The sequence below is a fragment of the Ochotona princeps genome, chromosome Y (assembly GCF_030435755.1).
Source record: "Ochotona princeps isolate mOchPri1 chromosome Y, mOchPri1.hap1, whole genome shotgun sequence".
Lineage (NCBI taxonomy): Eukaryota > Metazoa > Chordata > Mammalia > Lagomorpha > Ochotonidae > Ochotona > Ochotona princeps.
This window is the reverse complement of record NC_080866.1, coordinates 9,562,089-9,588,742: the sequence shown is the minus strand read 5'-3', so window position 1 is coordinate 9,588,742 and position 26,654 is coordinate 9,562,089. Positions and strand designations below refer to the sequence as shown.

At 35.3% G+C, this 26,654-nt stretch overlaps 1 protein-coding gene across 1 annotated transcript; it reads right to left on the bottom strand.

Moving 5' to 3' along the window:
* Nucleotides 1-70: 70 nt before the first annotated feature.
* Nucleotides 71-26,654, bottom strand: XKR3 (XK related 3). Its single transcript, XM_058659364.1, has 4 exons — nt 26,612-26,654; nt 12,196-12,609; nt 2,751-2,998; nt 71-698 (listed from the first exon to the last, which is right to left on the bottom strand). Exons 2-4 carry the CDS (start codon nt 12,540-12,542, stop codon nt 76-78), a joined length of 1,218 nt encoding a protein of 405 aa, XP_058515347.1. The 5' UTR covers nt 12,543-12,609; nt 26,612-26,654; the 3' UTR covers nt 71-75.

The window sequence follows — 26,654 nt, the reverse complement described above, 5'->3', positions numbered from 1 at the left end:
CTAAGAGTTCCTTTAATAGACTCTATACTAGATGATCCTATGTAGTCACTGTGATTCCATCTGCTTTTAAGAATCTTATGGTAAGTCACAGGAGCCTGGGCATAAATACTCATAGAAGATGAGCATAAATCCAATAGATAATATATAACTTAAGATCAGTTGCACAGCAATTACTGTGTCACAACAATTCAACAAAGTTTTTCTGCCATCATACCTGAATATCAATACCATTATCACATTTTCTAAAAATCTTGGGATGTAATGTAGTGCTCTATGAACCCACTTCTGCGTCTTGTCAATTATTTCCTCACTTGAAAACTTCAGTTTCACTGATGACCAGCAGGAGAAGTCAATGGTTGCATATAGTAGAGTGATCACCACAAGAGTACATTTTGGATGTGATCTCTTTCTCCTGTTGCGAGAACGATGAGCCCCACTTCTCCAAAACTCCAGCCACGGTGCCAGAAATGATATAGAAAATGTGATTAATATAAAGTACATGCTCTTTAGTTTTAAGGATGTGATAAAAAGTACCACAGTCACAACTCGAGAGGTAATCTCCAAGCTACGCCATATCATGATGTGCAGATACTGTAAGGGGTGTAACTTAGCATCATCGTACTTGATCTGGATGGTCAATATATTGCAGAGAATGGCACCATATGTGACTGATAGCAGAGAAAATGTCGTCAAAATTGCTATGAAAAACAAATACAAAACTTTTAGAGACTTTCTGATGTAATTTTTTCAGATTATATTAAAAACATATTACCACCTAGTTTCTTTTATACAGTGTAAAGGTTTTTGTTGTTACATGCATCATTAATCATCTGTGACTGGAACCAAAGTAAATAGTATCCTATAATTCTAATTTTACTTGAGAAAATATAAGCATATATGAATATTTGTTCATGCACACATGGGCACAAATGCATTTCCTTCAAGTGAATAATTCTTCAGAAGGAACTATAGAAATTCAACTCTGAAACTTTGAATTATGATAGGCTATTTGAAGAATTTATGATTCAATCTTCACATTTATAAGACATGCATTTAGCATTATTAGTAACTCTAATCCTTATGGAAAGTTTAGGAGGAGGTGAGAATATCAAAGAAAAGGCTGATGCAACATGAAAAATACTTAGGCCAAGGTTTTAGCAGAAAGTACAAATAAATTCTGGAGTCAACATGAATCCTAGAGACAGAGTGAACAAATGTAACTGATTGATGGGACAGGAAGTAAAGGAAGAGGAGTAGACAATGCTATAGAAATAAATTTATAGTACATTCACTTGAAAGAAATAATAAAATTCCATCAAATACATATGTAACAATGCATACATGGGTATTAAATAAGCAGATAAAAGAGTGAATTGTCATTCCTCAGATAATTACATGAATATATAAGTTGTGCTTGCACATCACTGAGACAATGAGTGACGCCAGTCCCTTTATATCTTTAGAAGTGTAGTCCAAAAGGACTCCAAGTATGGTATTATTCCTCATTGAATACATGCTAGAAAATATTGAATTTGAGAAAGTGTATTTAAAAAACATCACTCTGAATTTCAAATTAAAACATAGGTAAGTGAAAGCAGATATTAGATAATTTCAAGCTATTTTTTAATAAATTGAAAATGTTTTGAAGAAAATTATAGATATATTTTTAACCATCTATCATTGGAGGAAATAAATTATAGATTCAGCTGTAATATACTATAGACATGAAGATAACAATTAACATTTTGTGTTAATTTTAGCATCCGTTAAAGATTTCATTTCTTAAAGTTTTATTGATTTTTTTTTGAAGAGGCAGATTTCCACAAAGTAGGAAAGGAGAGATTTCCCATCCACTTATTTCACCAGTATTTGCAAGGCCAAAGAATGCCAGGAGCGTCTTCTGGGAGTCTCATGTGGGATCAGGGTTGCAAGGAGTTGGGGATGCCTGTGCTACGTTCTCAGATCACATAAAAGGAGCTGGATTAAAGATAGGACAACCAGGAACTGAACTGGCAATGACACGGAAGCCAGTGCTGCAAACAAAGGTTTGTTTGTCCATACTGACTGCAACTTATTTTTTTTTTAATTTTTAACAGAACAAAATTGATAAAAATGGTTGCAGTGTTTCCAAGTAATTTTTTTTTTTTTAAAAGTCAATTTCTATAAGTACTTACCATTATTTGGAGAAATGCTACCAAAGCAAGGTTTGCATAGATTTACCATGAAACACAGAAACCAGTATAAAAGAGTGTATTTGCGTGTCGTGGTGGTGGGGTGTGCTTTCAAAAGCTTTTTAATAATGTATATTTTTAGGAAACATTTAACTCACAATGTTAATAATCAAAATGAAACTAACATGAAAACACATCATCTCTAAAATATTTTGTTTTATCAAATGTGGTCAGACTTATGGCAAGGTGGCAGGATTCAGAGCTGCTGCAAGAGCCAGCCCACCTCAAGTGGGAGTTGTTTTTTCAGATGTGCACACCTTGAGCCATCCTGTGAAGCAGGTTATTGCTAATGTAACTTGGAAAAGCAATGGAGGACGGCCCAAATTCTTAAGCCCCTGCATCCATGTGCACTCAGCTAAAGCTCTGGTCTCTTGGCTGGGAATTGGCATTACTCAGCTGTATGGCCCAACACCAAAATTCCAATTTGTGTCACCTCATTATTCTCTCTAGCTACATAAGTAAGGCATTTCCCTACATTACTTCCTCGAATGGCTCTCAGCATAAACCAGCTAAACTTACCTCTACTTAGGGGCCATTCTCTAATATTAAAAGTGATATATAACTGGGCAATTAATTGTGGAGCAGAGCACATAAAAGCCTGAATCACAGACATGCATTTGAAACTTTTGCACTGTACAATGATATCACAAATTGAGAGAATGTCCTCCTTTTCCAGCATCATATTTATTCCATTATCTTCTTTATTCTTTTTTTTCTGCTGCTTTTTTTTTGCCAGCTTAATATAATTTATAATGATTTGTAGACACCTGTGAGAATTGAGGAACATCAAACATCAACATTTCTTAATAAAAATATGCACAAAAATATTTCAAAAATATTCATCATATCCCCAAAATAAATATTACAATATCCAAAAATCAGACATTGTTAATCATCTATTTTATATTGTCACTCAATTTCTCATTTGAATATCAAATGAATTATGACAGATTAGAATGTAACCATCCTGGGAGTTGAGCATTGGCTCAAGTGTTTTATTCTCTACATCCAAGAGCCAGCATGTCATATGCCAGCATGTCATATGTGCACTTCTGTGAGGCATGGTAGATCTACTTTCCACCCATATCCCTTTTAATGGCATGAGAAAGTGTCATAGGTGACCTCAATCTACAGGGCCCTGCAGGAATGTCAAACATCAGGAGAAACCTCCTGGCTTCAGATTAGCATTATTATAATATTTGAGGACATGTGGGAGTGAAACAGAAGATGGAAGACCTTTCTATCTGTTCCTCCCTCTCTATGAAATTCTGCATCTCCAGTAAATCAAGTAAATTTTCTCTTAAAAAGAAAATAAACAATCCTTACTTTTGTCAAAATATGTTTATCCTCCTTAATTATTTTGTCCTTTTTAATATGTAATTTGAACACTTTGGGGATGTTTAATTTACATCATGGTCATGGAAGTTCTTTTGCTGAAAGAAGGCCATAGTTTAAATGTGCTCTGATTAGGTATAATTCAATATTTTATAAATTTTCCACATGATTGAAGCATTTCTCAAGATTGACTGATCCACAAGGATAAAAAATATCTTTCAACCATATCTCATGCTTATATTTTCTAATGGTGACTTAATCTTATTGTAAACTCATGTAATTCTAACCTTAAAGTTTAAAGAAATGTTAATTAACTTAAACAGTGACAGGCAAAAGCAAATAAAAGTAACCTTTCAGGTTTTTAACTTCATGGCAGTTAATGAGGGATTTCAATAATTCAAACATAATGCAAAAAGAAAATTTTCTTAAGATTACACCACAAAGTCCCAAAGAAATCAAGATATTCTGACAAGAAAATGCAAAGTTATACATAGAATCTACATATTTGTACCATTTATCAGATAAAAATAAGAAAGCAAGATAATTGTAAACAGTATTAAAAATAGGATCCAAAGCTAGACCAAAAAATTAAATGTGGGTTGCAGAATTACCATATTTGACTTGGCCTTCTGTAAATGCCAGAATTCCACATGGGCATTTGATGCCTGCTTTGATGAGGAAAACAGCAGAGAATACCTCACATCCTTGGGAGCCTACATCATTAAGAGAGATCTGGAGCAGGCTTCTGGCTTCAGGTTGGCCCAACTCTGGTCTTTTTGGCAATGTGGGGAGTGAACCAGCAGATGGAAGCTAGCTCTGTTCTTTCCACACTTGATGTAACACTGCCTCTCAAATATGCAATCTAAATTCAAATGTTCAATCTTCCAAAGAAAATGTACCTCAAATGTGGCAAGGTTAAATACTAGAAGAAAATGACAAATCAGGATTCAAATCTTTTCTTTTCTCCTCATAAATATTTGAAAAGAGAATAAAGCATTATTAAGTTGTGAAAAATTCAGAAAGGATAACATTAATAGTTAAATAAATTATACACCTCACAGAGATGTTCATATATTTCATAAATGTGGTTCACACACACTTGGAACACCTGAATTCAAAGTATAATATAAGTCACTGTGCATAAATTTGAGCTTTCTGAAGCAATTTAAATGTTTTAAAACAGAAATAAGGTAAGTTAGAGATCTTTTCTATTTCACAAATTTTGGTTGTCAATGTATCCAAATACATTTTTAAAATGTATAAACCAATACTAGGAATACATAAGAATCCTAACAAATGTTGTAAAATGACTTGTAATACAGTAAATTTAAATGCTGTACATTTTGAAAATACATGAAGCAGTTGTGCTCCTGATTTAAAAAGTAGCTTGTCCAGTGCCCGGTGGCGTGGCCTAGCGGCTAAAGTCCTCTCCTTAAATGCCCTGGGATCCCATATGGGCGCTGGTTCTAATCCCAACAGCTCCACTTCCCATCCAGCTCCCTGCTTGTGACCTGGGAAAGCAGTTGAGGGCGGCCCAATGCATTGGGACACTGCACCTGCATGGAAGACCCAGAAGAGGTTTCTGGTGCCCGGCTTCGGATTGCTGCGCACTGGCCGTTGCGGCTCACTTGGGGAGTGAATCATCAGATGGAAGATTTTCCTCTCTGTCTCTCCTCTCTGTATATCTGACTTTGTGATAAAATAAGTAAATCTTTAAAAAAAAAAGTAACTTGTCCCTTCAGAGTCATTATAAAATTTGATAAACATGAAGCCATCCACTAGTTCTCAATTTCTTAATCTATTATAAATACTGGATGACTTGAAAAATATAAAATAGAATGAATCAAACAATGCTCTATCTTCCTTCCTTTTTCAAACACTTAAAAATCAATTTTATACAACTGTAAATGACAGTTATAAATCAGGATATAGATCTAAACATAGTAGGAAAATAATTTTTCAAGGTCAGTGTTTTTCACTTTTGCAATTCAGCTATTTCTCTAGTGGTTGCTAAAGTAGCTTTTGAAGCCATATAATACTCTCACTATAGCATTAGGTAACTTCCTGAAAAAAACCACAAAATTCTGAAGTTAGTATGTAAATAGGATATTAAAATCTATGTAAATTTGAAAAGTCTGTGAGAAATAAAATAAAATTTTATATTAATTTTATTAAATACTATATTATTTTATCAAATTAAGCCACGCGATGACCCATGACAAGTTTATTCTAGTCACGTTGCTTTCAATCCAATTTCCTGCTAATTCATTCTTGGAAGCCCAATAACACATTTGCAGCCTAAGACAAAATCCAAGTCAAATTCTGATCTGCTGGAACTTATCTGACCCAATGCTTACAACGGAAATTTGGAGCGTTAACTTGTTAGTGAAATGTCCCTTTATTTTTTATCCCTTTCAAGCTAATGGTAAAAAAAATAATGAGATCATCTAAACATACACAGAGCAAAGTTGGATTATACTCTTAATTGATCTCATGGCCCTTACGTATAGCCAAGAGGTAGATGTTCAGTGTTATGAGGCAACCTTGTGATAAGCAGAGTTAGCTATTCAACTTTTAAGGATGTATGAGAAGAAATTTCAAGCTATAATTCTTTAATTTTCAAAAAGTAATGCAGGAAACCTTAGTTATTTATAGAATATCAGTGGATTCTTTTTTTTAACATTTATTCATTTTATTACAGCCAGATATACACAGAGGAGGAGAGACAGAGAGGAAGATCTTCCATCCGATGATTCACTCCCCAAGTGAGCCGCAACGGGCTGATGAGAACAGATCCGATGCCGGGAACCTGGAACCTCTTCCGAGTCTCCCACACGGATGCAGTGTCCCAATGCAATGGACCATCCTCAACTGCCTTCCCAGGCCACAAGCAGGGAGCTGGATGGGAAGTGGAGCAGCAGGGATTAGAACCGGCGCCCATATGGGATCCCGGGGTGTTCAAGGCGAGGACTTTAGCCACTAGGCCACGCCGCTGGGCCCAGATTCTTAATTTTAGCTCCTAAATAGCATCATGCGTAGATAACATTTCGGTGGTATTAATTTAATGTTGACTTCTGCCTACATAAAATGCAATATATTTAGGCTTTTTTTTTTCTTGAGTAAGAGTTTTAATGTCTTAAAATAATATATGTTTTAAAATAATGGAAGTCCTCAAGGATGGTCCAATGTCTTAGGACACTGCACCATGTGGGAGATCTGCTGAATTTTCTTAGTTCCTGGCTTATGACAGGCACAGCTGCTACATCACAGCCTGTAAGTGAATTAACCTGTGGATGGAAGTTATTTCTCTATGTCTCTTATCCTCTGTATTAATCAGAATTTCTGATAAAAACACATAACTCTTAACAAAAAAAGAAAAGAAATCATCAGGCCTGGTGTGGAAGATTGCCAGCTAATGCTTTGGCCTTGCACTCACTGGGATCCCATTCTGCTTCTGGTTCTAACCCCGTAATACTTGCTATTCATGTGACCTGGTAAAGTAGTCAAGGATGGCTCAAAGCATTCAGACCCTGCACCCACATGAGAGATCCTGAAGAGGCTCCATGCTCTTGGCTTTAGTTCAGCTCAGCTCCAGCTGATGTAGCCATTTGGGGAGTGAATCGGTGGGTGGAAGATCTTCCTTTGTCTCTTTTCCTCTCTTTATATCTGACATTTCAATAAAAATCAATAAATCATTTTTTAAAGAAAAGAATCCTTAAAACTTGGCATGGATCTTGCAAAGTGTCATTTCAGCTATATAGCAGGGAAAAGGGAAATGACTTCTTCCATCACTTCTAAGCTGTGAAAAGTTTTGAGAGTGAATGTGCATGTTGGAAATCATGTTGTGTCTTGGAAGATTTGTTATGTTTTATGTCAACATGGAAAAAAATCAGGAATTCTTTAATCACTATTGAAAATGACGTGTGAGAAATAATTGTCACTATGAATAAATTGAACATGAAATACATTGATAAAATGCTGCATAATCTTTTCTAGATTGCACTAAATGCTTTGTCAGAAAACAAATCTAAACTATTTTAAAATAATAGCATCAATATCAACTCTCCTGAATAACTCTATGAATCAATATTAAGAAAACCTTAAGAAATTTATTCAATAAAAATTGAAGAGTATGCCTTAATCTCCAATGGATTAAGGAAAAGACCAAAGAAAACTTTCAAGTCCCTCTTTAAAAACAATAAAACACACCTAAACATGCAGGACACAATACAATAATTATGAAGAGAGCAGTTTATAGCAGCAGTGTTTGCTTTTGTAAGACTCAGAATGATCTCAAATATATAACTCATAACTACATACCTCATAAAAGTAGAAGAGCAAAAAGCTGGGAGTTCAGTAAGTGAAAGAAAGCAATTTTTAGAGAATTAATACCTTGTTTTTTGAAAAGGTAAGAAAAGGTGTGTAAATTCTTAGCCAGACTAAGGCGCGCAACAAAAAACTCTCTAGGATGTAGGATGAGAGAGCAAAAGAGCATGTAGAAAGAGCTGTGTTGCTATAAATGGAATAATCTTGAAGAAATGAACACTTACACACATACCTGTTAGCAAAATGGAGTCATAAGGAACTATAATAAATAGGTTAACATTAAATAGTAAAAATAAATCCCACTATAGAAAAGAAAATAAGGCTTAAAGAGGAAATGAAACCATTTATCAGGAGCATTTTAAACATATTTAAGATATTAGTTAGAGAAAATAAAGAGAAATTCTCCTCATCTGTGTTTTATTGATCATAAAAAAGAGGAAGATATATGGAGTTACTGGTGGGAATAAGGAAAATTGAGGATCCTTCTATATTTAGCTAGGACCTAAATTTCTAGCAAAATCATGAAAAACAGTGTGAGCAGTCTCAACAGCTTTGGTGTAGAGATAGTTACCATTTTTAAAAATTGTACTACCTAGATATATAGTTATAAGTTATATGGACCTAGATATGTAGTTATAAGATAGAACTATTCATGGCGTGAACCTAGATATGTAGTTATAAGATATATGGACTCTCCATTATTGCAGCATTATCCACATTGTGAAGGTCTCAAACAGCCTAAGTGTTGATCATTAGAAAGGCAAAATGTGATATATATTCATAATATCATGAAATGTTACTTTTTAGATGCCAGAATAAAATTGCTGCCAATATTTAAAGGGAAGAATCCAGGATCAGAAAGACAGAGTGACATTGTATCACTCATATGTACAGTTTAAGAAATGAGTGATCTCATAGAAATTAAAAATGTGTTTGGAACTTCTACAGAATGGGATATTAGTTGGGGAGAAACAATCAATTCTAAATTGGCACTTAATAGATTAGTATTTTTTTTAGAAAGCATGATATCTTATAGGGAGTAGAGCGTAAAGAGTGATGCTGGCAAGGAATTACTTGAAGCTAGGAATGAAATTATTAAAAATAAAAATTAAGGGAAAAACAGTTTGAAAATAATTTTGAATGTTTTAACTATTTATTAATGCTACTATCGTGGAAAGATAAACATATTTATCCTAACTGGAAAAACATAAGGAAAGGCGTATCAACTGCCTGCTAAGATTAGGAAGGAGTAAATTAACAGACAAACTGAGGTAACTGAAATAATGTTTGGTTTAGTGAATTAGAAGAATTATAAAAGCACGTTATCACACTATTATTTAATACAAATTACCTTTGCACGCAATGATAAGCATTTAAAAGTATTTAATTTGTGAAACACTTGTATACTGAGTCGAAACATAATAAATTTAAAATTTTTCCAAGACAAAACTGCTTAAATTTCTAAAAACTTAAGGTAACATTTCATTAAGTTTTTAGATTTATTTATTTTATTGGGAAGTCAGATATATAGAGAGGAGGAAGGGGAAGATGGAAGATTTTTCATTTGTTGATTCATTTGCCAAGGAGCCACAATTCCTGGAGCTGTGCCAATCTAAATCTAGGATACACGGAGCCTCTTCAGGGTTTCTCACACAGGTTCAAGGTCCAAAGGCTTTGGCCCATCCTTGAGTGATTCCCTAGACCACAAGCAGGGAGTTGGGGTCAAAACAGGGCCATCAGGATTAGAACCAGCAGCCATTTGTATATAATCCCAATGTGTACAAGCAAGTACTGTAGCTGCTAGGCTACTGTACTAGGCCCATAAATATTTTTATACAGAAGACAACAGTAATGTGACAGTACTATTCATAACAGTTAATAACTGAAAATAATTGCCATATTAATCAGCACACAATATGAACTGCAGTTCACCCCACATTGCTAATCTGGAAACCATTATAGTTATTATTCACTTTACATGGCTCTTGTGAAAAAAAAATCTATAATTTTAAAATAGTAGAAGGCAAGCTCTTAATAACTGTAAAAGTAGAACTGAAATGATGAAAAAGGTACTAATGATGAACATTATAATCTTTTTAATATAATATGCAAACTCTAAAAATCTATTATAATTATAAATCACACCATATAATATGAAACAACATAAAATGTCATAGCATGTCATCTTGCTGCAAGCTATCTGTAAAATATTAAAGCTTGACTTGATAAAGAAGATTGGGACGAATTATGTTTGGAATCTTGAGCTCACCCAATGCTATTGACAGAAACTGAAGTAGAACTCTACTGAAGATGGTATTCGAGTGAGACAAAGTCCAAGACCAACATCGAGGCCTGCTAGTGAGGGACTGTATTGTGGAATGGCCCAAATAAACTGGATTGTATATGTTAGTAATTTAAACAGCCACATAGGGAGTATTATTTATGACTAACATTGCTATTTACTGAGCATCAAACATCAGCTGGTTAAGATTGATACCAAATATAGCTATCAGTAGTTGTGCCACATCAATTCCTTAATTTGAGTTCCCATGCATTTTTATAAAAGATTGAGACAGTGGCCCTTCTGTGTCAATCTTCTTGAAAAGTGAAGGGCATCCTTTTGGATAAACTTCATTTGTATTGTTTATAGCATTTATTTTCTACTTTTCTAAATCTTACATCAAACCTCCCACATCCTATTCATGTCCCTGTAGGCAGTGATATATTCATATATGTACACTACAAATGGTACCATCAAAGACTCTAAATTAGGAGAGGAACCAGATCCTTATCACAATATAAAAATGATAAAAACATTTGCAGTCACAGTTGTAATTTAGAATAAGGGAACAGATTTGTAAAACCAGCTTGAAATGTAAAACCAGTATCTTTTCAATGATGTTCTCTAAAAATAAATGTGAAGTGCAGCATCAGTTAAGTGAACTGCCAGTAATGAACTTCTGCATATCATTTTATCAAGTGTATTATCCTTTACTAGATTTATTTCATTTCAGAGTGCAAAATAGTTTCTCAAGGAATTCTTACTAATATGGCTATTGCTTTTAAAATTTACTGATCACAAATGAATTCTGATATCATCCTGCTTAAAAATACCACACATGGATTCTGATATTATCCGGTTTAAAAGGGCAGATACATCAGTTGTGTCAAAGAGATGCTTGTTTGAACAGGAAAGGATTTGTAGTGAGAAAATCAGACTGTATGAGGATAAAAAACAGTAAAAAAAAAAAAATGAAAATAGTAATGAATATAGTAATGAATATAGTAATGTTTGAGTCTTTCCAAATATACAAGTCCACATGAAAAAATTATAAAGCTTATTTTTATGGAAAAAGGATCATTCTGAATCTGTATGTGTGAATTTATAATGTGACATATTTTATTTTTTGGTCAAAATTATCTTGACATTTTCATGCTAGTCCATTGTTTGTATTTTTTATAGTCCTTCTCAGATATTCTATTTTTTGTCACTTCTCATAACATTCTCCTATTTTTGTCAAGATCTTTTATGTTGTGTTCTGTTAATGTTTTATTCTTTTTCACTTATGCATAAGTCATTTCCCATACAATAAAGAGTTAAAAATCATATTCTATGGAAACTCAAACTCTCGTTCTAAAAATAATGAAATAAATTGGGCACTGCACATTGGTACAATGTGATGGAATCCTATATGGGTAGCTCTATGTGTCGTGTATCCTCAGAGTCCCATCAAGCTCGCTGCTTATCCATGAAACTAACAGTGAGCTGCCAAAACTATCAAGTCCTATGCACAGAAGAAGTCCCTGGCTCCTGATTTTATGTTGGTTAAGCTCTGCTGTTTGCATAGTGAGCCAGTGAATGAACAATCATTCTCTTTCTCTGTCTCCTTACATATCTAATTTCATTTTCTAGTAAAAGAAATAATGTTTAGGACTATTCTGTTATGATAATATGGGGAAAATTGGTTGGTGGGAGGAACTTAGGGTATGGGTTCAAAAAATCCTACACCCTGTACAATTATACCATAGTTAAAAATAAATAATTTTTACTATTGCCTACAGAGTTGAGAAGGATGCACACCAATGTTTACCTCTATGTATGGTGGGGAGTGTTCTGGCTTGCAGAATTGTACATGGTGTTCTTATTTTTATACACATATATATTTCCTTTTATATATAATTATGTAAGCATATATATTAAGATAATCATAATTGTATTATGCTAAATTATATACTTATGTTATTAGCCTTTTTGTTATAAGTTTGTTTTCTTCTAGCAAAACAAATTAACAGTGCCACTTACCTCACAATAGGTCCTAAAAAAAGAATGTGTGATAAAACTAAGACAGCCCTATTTCTGGCCAAGTCCATGTCAAAAAACATCAGTATCACTTGGTCCAAAATGGCTTCAATAATTATAATGCCAATGGTAAATGCCATCAATAATTTTTCATTTTTCTGTCGATAAAATTCAAACATATATAAAGCAGAGGCAACCTCACCACAATAGATAATAGTTGAGAATAAAATGCTAAATGGAAATTTTATGTGGGATTTGGGGTCTTGGATTACAATTTCTTCTAAAGCTAAAACTCCAGCTGTTTTTTCTCCATCAAGCTCCTCTGAGTCTGAATCCGTGCTTAAGGTCATGTTAAGTTCAATTCTTCTCTGTCACTCCAATGAAGTCTGGAATTTCATCCAAATAGCAAGAAACAAACTGTGAATATATCATAGCAAAAAAAAAAAACATAAACAGGAAACATCCATTACTTTTCACAATTAAATTACATATAGTAATTAATATACAAATTTTCATTTTAAAGAGCTATTCAATTCTTATTATTTTTAATTCTATACCCATTTCAGGCAATTTCTACGACAATTCATAAAAATATAAAACAGATATTTATTAGATATATATGACCATGATAATGCTATAAAATAACAAGGTTTTATTTTCAAAGAATTTTTAGGTTTTGGATATTTTACAATGAAATTTTCCTTTCTTTGATGCAATCTTGTGGGTTCTTATTCAGTCTTGAGGGCTCTTATTCATATTGTACTATGGAATAGTTTTGGTATCTTAAGTAAGGCATAGCACTGGATACAAAAATTGAAAACCAACATATATCAACTCAGTGTCAGATTCAACCTTAAAAATTTTATCTAGTTGCTAGTTAATACTGGTTAAAAGAAAACTCAGAGAATGACCACAAGCCTACTTTAAATTCCCCAACAAAATGATTCATTCCTCAAAATGTATTAATTAAAAAGTGATGAACTGAAGAGGAAAAAATCAGGAGTTGTAAAAAATTAATAGAGAGAAATAAGGTCTTCTTAATTTTTATTTCATATTACCTTTAATACTCAAAGAAAAGCAACAAGATTTAATAAAGTTGCAACTATTTGAACCATTATTGCAGTGGTTTGAAGCAAATGGGTCTTCTGAGTAGTTCTCTGGCCAAAGCAAAGATCTGGAAGCAGATTATATACATAAAAGCTTTGCTTAAGAACAAATATGGAAAAGGCAAATTCTTTTAACTTTTAGTTCATTTCAAAGACAAAAGAAAGCTTTGCTGGATATGTTATCCTTGGCTGATATTTTTTTTTTCTTTTTGCATCTGGAATATGTCACTCCATTCTCTTCTTGTCTTTATATTCCTGTGAGAGATCTCCTGTGAGTTTAATTGGGACTGCTTTATATGTCAATTAACTGTTTTTCAAGTGGACATTTAAGGATCTTTTCCTATGTTCATTAAAGATCTTTTCCTATGTTCATTGATGATCATGTGTCTTAGTGAAGACCATTTTTGGTCAAGTCTATTGGGGGTTCTGTGCCCCTCCTGGATCTTGTTTCCCAATTCTTTCTCTAGATTAGAGAAATTTTGTTTTATTATTTCATTAAACATATTTGTAAAACCAGTTTTGCTTTCTGCTCCTTCTGGGACTCCCATAACCCTTGTATTAGGTCTCTTAATTGTGTATTTCAATTCTTGAATATTTTTTTTTGCCTGATCCAGCTCAGCCTCCTGCTTTTCGTTTGCTTCCCCCTGATGACAAGAAATATCTTTCAATTCTGAGATTCTTTCTTCTGCTTGCTTCATTCTATATTGGAAATTCTCCATTGTACTTTTAATTTGCTCTAGTGTGTTCTTAATTTCTGATATATTAGCCTTGATTTTCTTTATTGCTTTCTTAAATTCTTTGAACTCTTGCATGTGCTTTTCATTGCTGATCAGAACCTTTAAAATGAGTTTTATGAATTCTGTGTTCCCCATTTTCTTGATGTCTTCCTCAGTTAGCTCTGAGGTTGGCATAGGGTTTTGCTCTTTTGCAGGAGTTTTTGGTAATATTCATTGTGCTGTTGTCTCTTCTTTTGCTCTGGATCATTGCATTTCTGGTTAGCAGAGTATTCCCCTTGGGGCAGGTTTCTAAGCTGTGTGACCCACAGGTCTACAATGCAATTTTATTTATTGCAGTTGTTGCACAACAATTTGCTTGCAGCAATTGTGCCACTCCTTCCAGCGAGTTCCAGATCTGGGTTCTTATGTTAGATTTCCACTGTAGTCTCCTCAGCCCCAGCTTCTGGCTCACCACTCTCCCCCTCCTGTGATACCACGCTGAGGCTGCATCCATTATTTCTGCAGCTTTTCTCCCCGTTCTGGTTGAAACAGGTAGCAGGATTAGGGAGACACCAGGTGTCCTATATAGTTAGGTTGTTGGTGGCACTGATATTGTCGGAACCTGTTGGACTTTAGGTCTGGGTGCCACATGGGTTTATTTTGACACATATGATACCATAGCCAGTATTATTTCCCTGCAGGACCAGTGCAATCCACTGAACTCAGTGAGTTCCAGTGAGCTCAGCATATGTGCTAGTTACTGTTGTCCCTTGCAGTCATAAAACCTTTTGCCACAGTGTACAAATCAGTTCCTGATGTACCACCTCTAGAGTTCTTGATCTGTTGGCCATCAGGTCTGAGGGCTACCCAGACCTGTCTTGAGTGGAACCTATTGAATGCCACGTTGCTGCAATTCACTGAGTCAGAAAGGTGTTCACTCCAGGCTCAACCTATGCTCAGTCCTTTCCCTTGCCTTTGCCTCCTTAAGTGAATGTTGCCCAATTCAGCTCTAGGGGGCTGACTGGGCTGTGAAATACACCCTGTTCTCGCACTGTTCTTCTGGGTTCTGTAGCTCTGTCTCTGCTCCTGATCAAATCAAATGAACCAGCAGGATGGACAGTTCTTTGTCTGGGGTTGCCTCCCAAGCTCTCAGTGAAAGTCCCTTCCCACCTGATTGCTGGTGGAGTTCTGACTGCTGGTGGAGTTCACATCACCATTAGCTAAATGCTGCAGTCACTACAACACCACATTGGTGTGTCTGCTGCTTTCCTGTGTTTGTCAGTCTCCAGAGAACCCTCTGCTGTTGTTCTGTCCTTTCCAAAGCTGTCCTACAAATGATGTTTCAAGATGTTGTTTTGACAGAGAATAGGAATAGCACCACAAAAACAAAATACAATTGGGAAGAACATCCCAGTAAAATGACAACAGAAGACTACACCAATGAACAACCCATTCCTAAAATTACAGGAACAAAGTACTATCCATACATATTAAACTCTGAATGTAAATGGCTTGAGCTCAATCAAATGTCATAGATTTGTGGACTGGATTAAAAAACAAAACCCATCTATTTATTGTCTAGAAGAGACACACCTCACCAACAAAAACCAGCAGAAACTATATCATATGAGTTTTGTTGTTTTCTGTTAGTTTCATCTCTTCAAAGCACTTTCTTCTGATTAAATCTTTCAATGTCATAGATCATACAGTAGCATCATTTTCTTGAAGAAGGTTCTTGATTTTCATTTCTTCAGCTACACGTTAGTCATTTAATAGCACGTTATTTAACTTCATGGTGTTGTTAATTTCTTTTTTCTCCCCGATGTTGATTTTGCTTTGTGGCTTTTCATTTAAGGGGATATATAGTCGTTGTGTAATAGAGACTGTCATAGCTAGTAACATGTCATTTTATTTCATGGCATTGTAGATTTCAATTTTTCTTTTTATTTTTGATTTTGTAATTTGATTTTTCATTTAAGGGGATATACAGTAGCTGTGTAATGGAGACTAACATCCAGATGTGAGGATACTATGTTGTATGCATTTCTACTTCCAGACAAAGATGGACTTAGAGTGAAACTGTTTATTATATCTTGACAATAAGAAGCTGGACTCTGCCATTGTCCATGCCCGCAATGATGCACATAAGACTGTGTATGAAGCACTATACTTTATTAATGATATAGAGGAACTAGGCTGGGGGAGCAGGGATTTATGTAGGGGATAAGGGAAATGTCAGGAGCCTATGGAACTGTATCACAAAATAATAATAATAATAATAATAATAATAATAATAATAATAATAATAATAAATGTAAAAATACAAAATAATAGAAAAAGAGAATATACCAATAAAAAATTAATATGAAGTCCAAATCAACTAAATTTTTTCTGTTTTTTTTTTATTTCACACTGGTGATTAAATGGTTATATGATAGCATTTTCACTTTTCACTAAAACTTTCCTATTTATCTTTGGACAGTGCACTTGTTGATATTCTTATCCACAATACCAACTGTTCTCTTTTCAGCTTGTTCACATTAATGGGAAATTATGTGTATTAGAAATAAAATGTATTCTCCATGTTTATATGTTTGCACTAACCTGATTTCCAAAATAATACTTGATTTATAAGTATGATAAAGTATCAGTATTTTGTAATGAATTGAGAGTGGAAAAAGTGACCTCTCTGTTAAGAATGTTATTTTCCACCTTCTGTTACAAAATAAAGGATCTTAATTATCTCAAAAAAAATGTTTCTGCTTTCTCTTGACTATTTGTATTTTATTAAGAAATTATATCAGACATAAATCTATACATCAGATTTTGTCCTTTTATTTGAAATACTAAAACAAGTAGGTTTGAGAATATATACAAATATTTATATAGCTAGATTTATTTTTAAAAACATACTTACCTGTTTTTTTCATGGAAGAAAACAGTTTCAATATTTTGTAAATTTAAAAGTAAATATAACTGAATGAGGCTAAACAAAATTCTAAGTACATTTAAATTAAATAAGGCTAATATTGATTTTTTTTGAGATTCTAGCATTCTATTTTTAACAAGAGAACCTAATTTGAGTCACAAATATATAAATGTACTTGTTATAAGTACAAATCTATTGTCAGCTCTTGTATTTAGTTACTGAAATTGAAAAACATTTCTTCTGATCTAACGACCCTTGTAAACTTATCTCATATACTTTATCAGTCATTTAGTTCCTTACCATTGTATGTATCGATACATTTCTTGCATGGTTAATCTGTATAACAATTCCTAAAGTTTGCAGTCCTCAAAGGTAATTAAAATCTTGTATAATTTATAATATAAAGTTGTCCATGGTAAAGTGTGAATCCTGTGGTTGCTTTCAAATTTTAGTAAAGTTAATCAAACATCAGTGCTTTTAACTACTGAACATATGATTCTTGCTGTGAACTTCCATCTATGATGCCACATTTCATATTGGTGCCAGTTTGCATTCCAGCTACTCCCTTCTGACTCAGCTCCCTGCTTAAGACCTGTAAAAGCAGTGGATGATGGTTCAAGTCCATGTGTAAAACTTAGAGAAAGTTCCTGGGTTCTGGCTCTTGGCCCTGGGTTCAGAGTGACACATTTCTGGCTGTTGTGGACATTAGGAGTGAACCAGCATACAAAAGATCTCTCCTCCACTCTGTAACACTGCCTTCCAAGTGAAAATAAAATATTTAAAATGCTACATTTTCCTTATAATAAATTATACTCATTATCATTAAATCTCATTTGTCTATTCCATAGCCTTATGTCTTTTTTCTTCAATGTGTGTTTTTTTTTTATTTTCAACAAAATAAACAACAATGCCAACGGACTAAAAGACAAAACAAGAAGTAGAGCACATATTAATGGATTATTTCAGAGTAAGTAGTGCTCATAACATTAGCTGATACAAAAATTGCATTTTATCACTTACTTGGTTACCAACACATGAATTACAGAATGAAAAATGTTACTACATGAATCACTTAAGATGACTAATGCAAAATATTCACTGATATTATAGAACTTATTGGTCAAAATTTTCCTTTTGTTTGTTTTGTTTTTCTTTATTATTTTATGATACAATTGATAGGATTTAGGATTCATCTTACTCCTAATACTGCCCCAAATCCCTTATTTCTGCTATATTATTCTTATTTCTGCCTTATTATTACAATGTTATTGTCTCTTACAAATAATAATAAGTCCTCTACTTAAGTGTAACTTGACATTATAGAAATGGTTAATAACAGAGTCCAGCATGTTATTGTCAAGATACATTTAACATTTTCATAGGGGTCCCTCTTTGAAGTGAAAATGGAGACACATACTACATTTGTATCTTCACATTTAGATGTGATATTCTGCATTGCACAGCTAATATGCATTACAGTAAGTGAAAAGCAATAAAGCAAAATGAATAGAAGGAGGAAAAATAAAATTGTAGCAACATAAATTAAATAACATGCAGCAGAATGAACCGGTGTGCCACTGAAGAAATTACAAGAAAATAAAAACCTTCTTAAAGAAAAAATCAGAGGAAAATAATGCTGCTTATGAGTCAGTGAAAAGGTTAATACAAAAAAACCCTATTTTTAAAAATTGAAAATTATTTTCTAAGATGCAGCAATGACAATGTTGAAACTGTATTGATCTTGAATTTTGCATTATATCAGAAAGAACATACAGTATTTGCCAATTTGGGATTGGGTTATTTCACTGAGAATAATGCTCTCTAGTTGGGAACACTCCGTTGCAAATGGTAAAATTTCACTCTTTTTTATGACTGAGTTGTATCCCAAGGAGTAGATGTACTACCTAGTTTCAATTGGCCCTATTACTATAATTATGCATTTCTTTTCTACACACTTAAAACATTTAGGGTAACCTAAATCAAATTTTAAGAGCTCTGCAATTTAAAAGTGAACATTTGTGAAATTCAGTGGCATCTTGTGCCCAGCATAGTGGCCTGGCAGCTAAACTCCTCGCCTTGAATAGATCCCATATGGGTGCAGCCCTGCTTCTCATCCAGCTCCCTGCTTGTGGCCTAGGAAAATATTGGAGGATGGTCCAAAGCCTTGGGACCCTGCATCCATGTGAGAAACCTGGAATAAGCTCCTGGCTTCCAATTGGCACAACTCCAGCTGTTGTGACTATTGTGAATCAAACGATGGAGGATCTTCCTCTATGTCTCTCTTCCTTTGTATATCTGACATTACAATAAAAAATAAAATCAACCTTAAAACAATTAATTTTAATAAAGGAAGTTCTATGGATTGAAAAGATCCATTTTGGAACAATTACATCTCATGGGACAAATTAATTTTAATTGAAACCTGTTTTATGGAAACTCAGCGACCAAACACTTGGAAATCTATTCATGCCTTTTCTTCAAATATAAATACTCAATGCATATTAACTGATAATGTGTTTCCTGCTCTTGTGTTACTTTTTTCTCTTGTAGCACTTTATAAGGTGCTTTCTATATTGTGAACATGTACAAAATCATATTATGTAATATTTTATTTCCATTTATGAGAATCTCAGTTCATATCAAATAAAATGCCCTCAATTTTCCTGCTATATTACAGGCATCTAACAATATTAACATTACACCTTCCATAGTATCCCTGTGAAGAGTGAGGAGCTCCTCCTGCCAAATACATACCTAAGCATATATTTACATAAAGCATTCTCTTTTCTACAGATGAGAATATACCTTTCCCTATAAATTCTATGTGAGCTCTATGAGTATTAATGATTTGTCCCTACAAAGCAATTTAGAAGAAATATTTATTCATCATTTTGGAGTGGATAATATTTATTAATTACAATTCTTATTTATTGTATTCATTTTCCTTGTAATTCAGAGTCTCAGATTCCCACCCACTGATTCATGCTTCAAATGCATGCAAAGCAACAGCAAATAGTTGAAGCCAGTAGAATGGAAAGTAAAACAAGACATATTTTAGTACTGAAAAATAAGATGGTTAAGTAGTATCTATTAATATATTTTAATCACCTGCCATAATCATTGGTTGGCCTTATTCCTGAAGAAGATAGGATATAATTATTGGAGAATCAAGATGGCAGAATAGGGTAAAGACACATTTAGACAGATGCAGAAATATTAGCTAGTGTGAAGCAGAGACGGCACATTCCTGGAATTAGAAGAAGTTAGAACAACAGCAGAGTGACAACTGGAGACTGGCAGACACAGGAAAGCACAGTCACAATGGTGTGGTGTTGCAATAACTGATATCTCAGCAGCATTCAGCCAATGGTGATCTGAATTCCACTGTAGCCAGAACTCCACCAGCAACAAGGTTGAAAAGTACATTTACCAGAAGCTCAGGAGGTGAAACAATCACAGGACTGCCCATCCTGTTGGTATGTTTGCTTTGACTGAGAGCAGAGACAGAGTGCAGGTCCCAGATGAGCAGTGGGAACAGGGTGGATTTCACACCCCAGACCACTCCCTAAAGCTGAATTAGGCTCCATTTTGCTTGAAGAGGCAAAAGTCATGGGGTAGCAATGCTCATGCACAGAGCAGAGAGTGAACTTATTTCTGACGTAGTGAAAAGCAACAACGTGGTATCCTACTGGTCCCATCTAAGAGAGGTCTGGGTAATCCTCAGACTTGATGGTCAGCATATCAACAACTCTAGGCACATCAAGCACCGTTTTTACAGTGTGGTTAAGAAATTAAGAGTGCAAGGGGCAACAATAAGCCGTGTATATGCTGAATTTGGTGAAAACTCACTGAGTTCAGTGGATTGCAATGGTTTCACAGGAAAAATAATATTGATTGTGGCATTGCATGGGTCAAAAATAGGTCCATGTAGCCATCACACCTAATGGTCAACAGGTTCTGACATGATCAGCACTACCAACAGCCTTGCTATATTGGACAAGCAGTGTCTCCATAATCCTGATAACTGCTCAGACAGGAAGTGAAAGAAAGTTAGCAGAATCAACACTGCAGCCTCAGCATGATATCACTGGACGTGGAGAGTGGTGAACCAGGAGCTGGGGCTACAGAGACCATTGTGACTACAAACAAAAAGCTGTGTACCAACCGCAATAAGTAAAATTGAACTGTAGACAGAGCTTAGAAACCTGACCCAAGGAGAAGAATTTGCTCACCAGAAGTACAATGACCAAGAGTAAGAGACAGAGGCATAATGAATATTTCTGCAAATATTCATTTGCAGAGGACCAAAACCTTTTGTCAACTTCAGAGTTAACTGAGGAAGACATTGAGTATATGGGAGATACAGAATTCAAAACACTTGCTATAAAACGTCTTATCAACAATGAGAAAGACATAAAGCATTATGTCTAGGAATTCAAGGAATATGACACCCTGGAAATGAATCACATGAAAGCTGATATATCAGAAATTAAGAACGCAGTAGAGCAAATTAAAAGTATAATGGAGAGTCTCAAAAATAGAATGAAACAAGCAGAGAAAAGAATCTCAGAATTGGAAGATATTTCTTGTCATCGGAGGAAGCAAGCAAAAAGCTGGAAGCTGAGCTGGATCAGACCAAAAAAAGTATTCAAGAATTGAAAGCTTGTGTGTAGGTTCTAGCAGGGGAGTGCTGCTACTCATATACCCTTGACTGAAGACTGGTCCTCCTCTAGTGGGGATGGTTGTCCTCTTCAACCGAGCATGCAGCTTCAGAAGGGACGCCCATGGAGTGGTGAGGGAGGAAGGGGACACCCTCCTAACCAGCCACATCAGCCAAACCACCATGGCAATCAATGGGGTGACAGATGCTGCAATCAGATCACCCTTATATCCAGTATTCAAGAATTGAAATACACTATTAAGAGATCTAATAAAAGAGTTATGGGAGTCCCAAAAGGTGCAGAAAGAAAAACTGGTTTTACAGATATATTTAATGAAATAATAAAGAAAATTTCCCTAATCTAGAGAAAGAATTGGGAAGCAACATTCAGGAGGGCACAGAACCCCCAACAGGCTTGACCAAAAGTGTTCTTCACCATGATTCATGATCATCAAGCTCTCTTCAATCAAGCATAGGAAAAGATCCTTAAATGTGCACTTGAAAAAATATCAACTGACATAAAGGGATGACAATGAGACTCACAGGACACTCTCAAAGGAGCAACATATTTCAGATTCAAAAAGAAAAAAATTGTCAGCCTAGGATAACATATCGAGGAAAGCTTTCTTTTGTTTTTGAAAATGAAATAAAATTCTTCCACTGTAAAGAGAATTTATAAGAATATGCCTCTTCCAAACCTGCCCTACAAATGATGTTCTCTTGATAGAGAAGGAATATTACCCACCCAACCAAATCAAATGTGAAGAATATCCCTGTAAAACAGCAACAGAAGACTAAATTAATCAACAGCCCATTGCTAAAATGACAGGAGCAAATTACCACCTGAGTGTAAATGGCTTAACCCTGAATGTAAATGGCAGAAATAATTTAATTAAACATCATAGATTAATAGACCAGATTAAAAAACAAAGCCCATCTATTTGTTGCCTACAGGAGACACATTTTGCCAACAAATATCAGCAGAAACTGTATCTCAAGCATTTTGATTTTTTCTGCTAGTTTCATCTCTTCAAAGCACTTTCCTTATCATTAAATTTTTCAATGACTCATTTAGATTAGTCAGAAGCATCATATTTTTCAAGAAGGTTCTCAATTTTATTTTTCATTTCTTCAGTGACACATTAGTAATTCAGTAACATGATATTTAACTTCATATTGTTGTTAATTTCTTTTTCTTTTTTCTCTTTTTGTAGTTTTTCATTTAAGGGGATGTACAGTTACTGTGTAATAGAGACTATCATATCTAATAGCATGTATCTTAGCTTCACAGCACTGTAATTTTCTATTTTTCTTCCTGCTGTTGATTTTGTTTTGTGGCTTTTCATATAAGACAATGTATAAAAAATGTGTAATGTAGACTATGCATTTCTACTTCCAGACAAAGATGAACTCTCAATGAAACTGTTCACTATATATGATATACTTATTAAGATGCTGCGGACTCTAGCATTCTCCATGCCTGCAATAATAGACATATGACTGTGCATGAAAAACTATGCTATAGTAATAATATAGGGGCACTCAATGAATGGGGAGGGAAGACTAGAGGGGAAAGGAAATCCCAGGGCCTATGGAACTGTAGTATATAATGATAATAATAAAAAGAAGTAAAGTTATATTATAAACTAGCCAAGTATGATAGAAGCAGTTTAAAATTCTCACATTGATTTTGAGAGTTTCAATCATAGAGCAATTAAGCAACTTGGCTCAATTTTGTTGATTGACTTTATATCTGTATTGTCTCCTCTGTTTGGCCCACAAGTTTCTAATATCCCTAGATGAAATGGCTGCACCAACTGAAGTCTCCAAGAATTTTCAAGCTTTCAGATTCACTCCTGAGAAGGGAGAAGTTTTCAAGCTGTATAGTCAGATTCTATATGCAGTTTAACATGTATATGAAGCTAAACATCTTCTTCCTCTTCAGGAGCTGAAGTCCTAATCAATACTTGATGTTTTCTGGATTTTGCATAAATGTCCTCATTTGGACATTTCTGTTCCATTTTTGTGTAGGAAATGATTGTTTCATCTCAAAATCTGGTTTGTTGTTTTTGACTTATCCTTTTATATTTGATCTGTTACTGCCATGTGATTTGAGCAAAGTGGCGCCATTGCTCAGAGGAGGAAACTGAGCATAGAAGCAGCCACAGTCTCCACCAGCTTTGTGAATCTTTGAATAAACCCCTGCTGACTCTTGGTATATGAAAACAAACTCCTCTGTATCTGAGTTAGTGAAAACGGATCACTATTTTCAGCAAGTGAGCCAAATGTCCATGGAAGAGGTGGTATTTAAAGCCTTCAGATTGGGCCCTGCATAATAGCCTACTGGCTGAATCCTTGCCTTGCATGTGGGCCGGGATTCCATATAATTGCCATTCCATGTCCCAGCTGTTCCACTTCCAATCCAGCTGTCTGCTGGGTTTGGAAGAGCAGTGGAAAATGACCCAAAGACTTGGGATGCCACATTCTTATGAGAGACACAGAATAAGCTCCTAGCTCCTGGCTGCTGGGTTTGTACTGGCTAGGCACCAGCTGTTGTGGCTCACTTGGGGAGCAAATCAATGGGTGGAGGACTTCTCTCTCTGCCTCTACCTTCCTCTGTAAATCTGTCTTTTCAATAAAAATGAAATAAATCTTTTTTTAAAGCCCTGGAATTGGAAGAGATAACCTGAAAAATTAATGGAGTTAAGGGAAGAAGAGAACCTGCCAGAACCTAGGGAAATGTATCATCAACACCAGAAGGAGGATATAAGGAAACAAAATGAGCAATAGTCTAGGAGAATCAGGGCTATGCTATGTCCTGGAAGCAAGAAGTGTTTAAAATAAAGAGCAATCTTCATCATTCCATGTTGCTCACAGAATAAGTTATGAGAACTGAGAATTGATCATTGGCTTCAGCAATATGCACATTACTGGTGACTTTTTCTTAAGATTTATTTATTTTTATTTAAAAGGCAGATTTTCAGTGAGAAGGAGAGACAGGAGAGAGATCTTCCATCCACTGACTTGCTTCCCAGGTAGCCGCAATGTGTGGAGCTGATCTGATCTGAAACCAGATGCCAGGAACTTCCTCCAGGTCTCCCATGTGGGTTCAGGGTTCCAAGGATTTGGGCCATTTTCCACGGCTTTCCCAGGCCACACGTGGGGAGGTGGATGGGAGCTGGATGGGAGGTGGATCAAACAAGACATGACCTGGTGCCCATATGGGATCCGGCATGTGCAAGGCAAGTATTTAGTCACTAAGCAATTGTGCCAGGGCCTTTATTGATGACTTTGACAAGAGCAATTTTAGAGGTTGGTAGTAAAAATGTTTGAATTCAGTTATAAAAGAATGAGAGGACAGAAAGGCATAAAGGATATGCAGCACTTACAAGTGTTAGGTTTTCTTTGGAAACCACAGAGAATTGTAGTAGTAGCTAGAGAGGCATATCAGAACAGATTGCATTTGCTTAAGATGAAGAAAATAGCATTCGATGCTTGTGGGAGTGAGCTAATATAATGCTGCTGGAATGAGAAGGCAGGGTGGTTGGTGTAGTAGCCTTGTTTAAACCACATTGTTCCTGGAGCATAACTTAAAATCACTTTAGTGAACACTGTTATTTTCTAAAACTTTCTATGATAAAGATAACTTTTCCTGATTCTTTTTAATTTAATGTAAAAAAAATGATAAATTCAACATATTTCAAATGGCATGGTTAAGACAACCCTTGGGACACCTGTGAGCTGTTAGAATGACTGGGTGAAAGTTTCTTATCTACTTGCAATTGTGACTTCCTGCCAGCTCACACTCTGGGAGGCAGTAGATGAAGGCTTAGGGAGCTGAGTCGCTGTACTCACATGAGCACTTGAATTTGGTTCTCAACTCTGGTGTTCATATGGCTTAGTTCTGATCGCTACAGGCTTTGGGGGAGGAAACCGATAGATAGGAGCTCTGTGTATGTATTTCTTTCCACTTCTCAAGTAAATAAAATAAATAAAGATTCTAAAAATGGCATAAACAATTATACAAGATTACTTTTTTAATATTGCATGGTTTGGGCTTGGCACGGTATCCTAGTGGTTAAAGTTCTCACCTTGAATGTGCTAGAATCCCATATGGGCATTGGTCCTAATCCCAACAGCCACAGTTTCCATCTAGCTCTCTGCTTGTGCCCTGGTTAAGTGGCTAAGGACAGCCGAAACTCTTGGGACCCTGCACCTGTGTGAGAGATCCAGAAGAAGTTCCAGACTCCTGGCTTGGCATCAGTTCAGCTCCTGTAAACTAGGGAGTGAATCAATGGATGAAAAATATTCCTCTCTGTCTGCCCTTATCTCTGTATTCCTGATTTTGCAGTAAAAAAAATAACTCTAAAAAATAATATAATTATATATTAGATAATGATATGAATTTAAAAATGAGTGACATTGGGCTTGGCGGCATGGCCTAGTGGCTAGAGTCCTCGCCTTGAAAGCCCCGGGATCCCATATGGGAGCCGGTTCTAATCCCGACAGCTCCACTTCCCATCCAGCTCCCTGCTTGTGGCCTGGGAGAGCAGTTGAGGACGGCCCAGTGCACTGGGACACTGTACCCGCGTGGGAGACCTGGAAGAGGTTCCTGGTACACGGCATCGGATTGACGCGCATCGGCCCGTTGCGGGTCACTTGGAGAGTGAATCATTGGACGGAAGATCTTCCTCTCTGTCTCTCCTCCTCTGTGTATATCTGGCTGTAATAAAATGAATAAATCTTTTATAAAAAATGAGTGACATTATTAAATCATCTTCCATCCGTCTGTAGATAAAAACAGCAAGGTTAGAGATATAGCAGCAAAAGATGCATTACAATATTTTCCAAATCCGTATAAGAAATAAGAAAACAGAAAAGATAATGTATCAAATATAACATGGATTATGAAACATCATGGTTCGTGAACACATCAGCAATCTTTTTGTTTGCTGAATATCAATATGAGCAAGGCTTGATGCAGAAGAAACAAAGTATCCATTCTTACCTTAATTTTCTCTCCTCATTGTGGCTGCTACCACAGGTGAGAC

Coding starts and splice junctions, on each gene's coding strand:
- XKR3 (XM_058659364.1), bottom strand. CDS start 12,542: ATGACCTTAAGCACGGATTCAGACTCAGAGGAGCTTGATGGAGAAAAA. Junction 2,999..12,195: donor TTTTTAGGACCTATTGTGAG/GTAAGTGGCACT, acceptor CAATTCTCACAG/GTGTCTACAAATCATTATAA. Junction 699..2,750: donor AGAATGGCCCCTAAGTAGAG/GTAAGTTTAGCT, acceptor TGTTTTTCATAG/CAATTTTGACGACATTTTCT.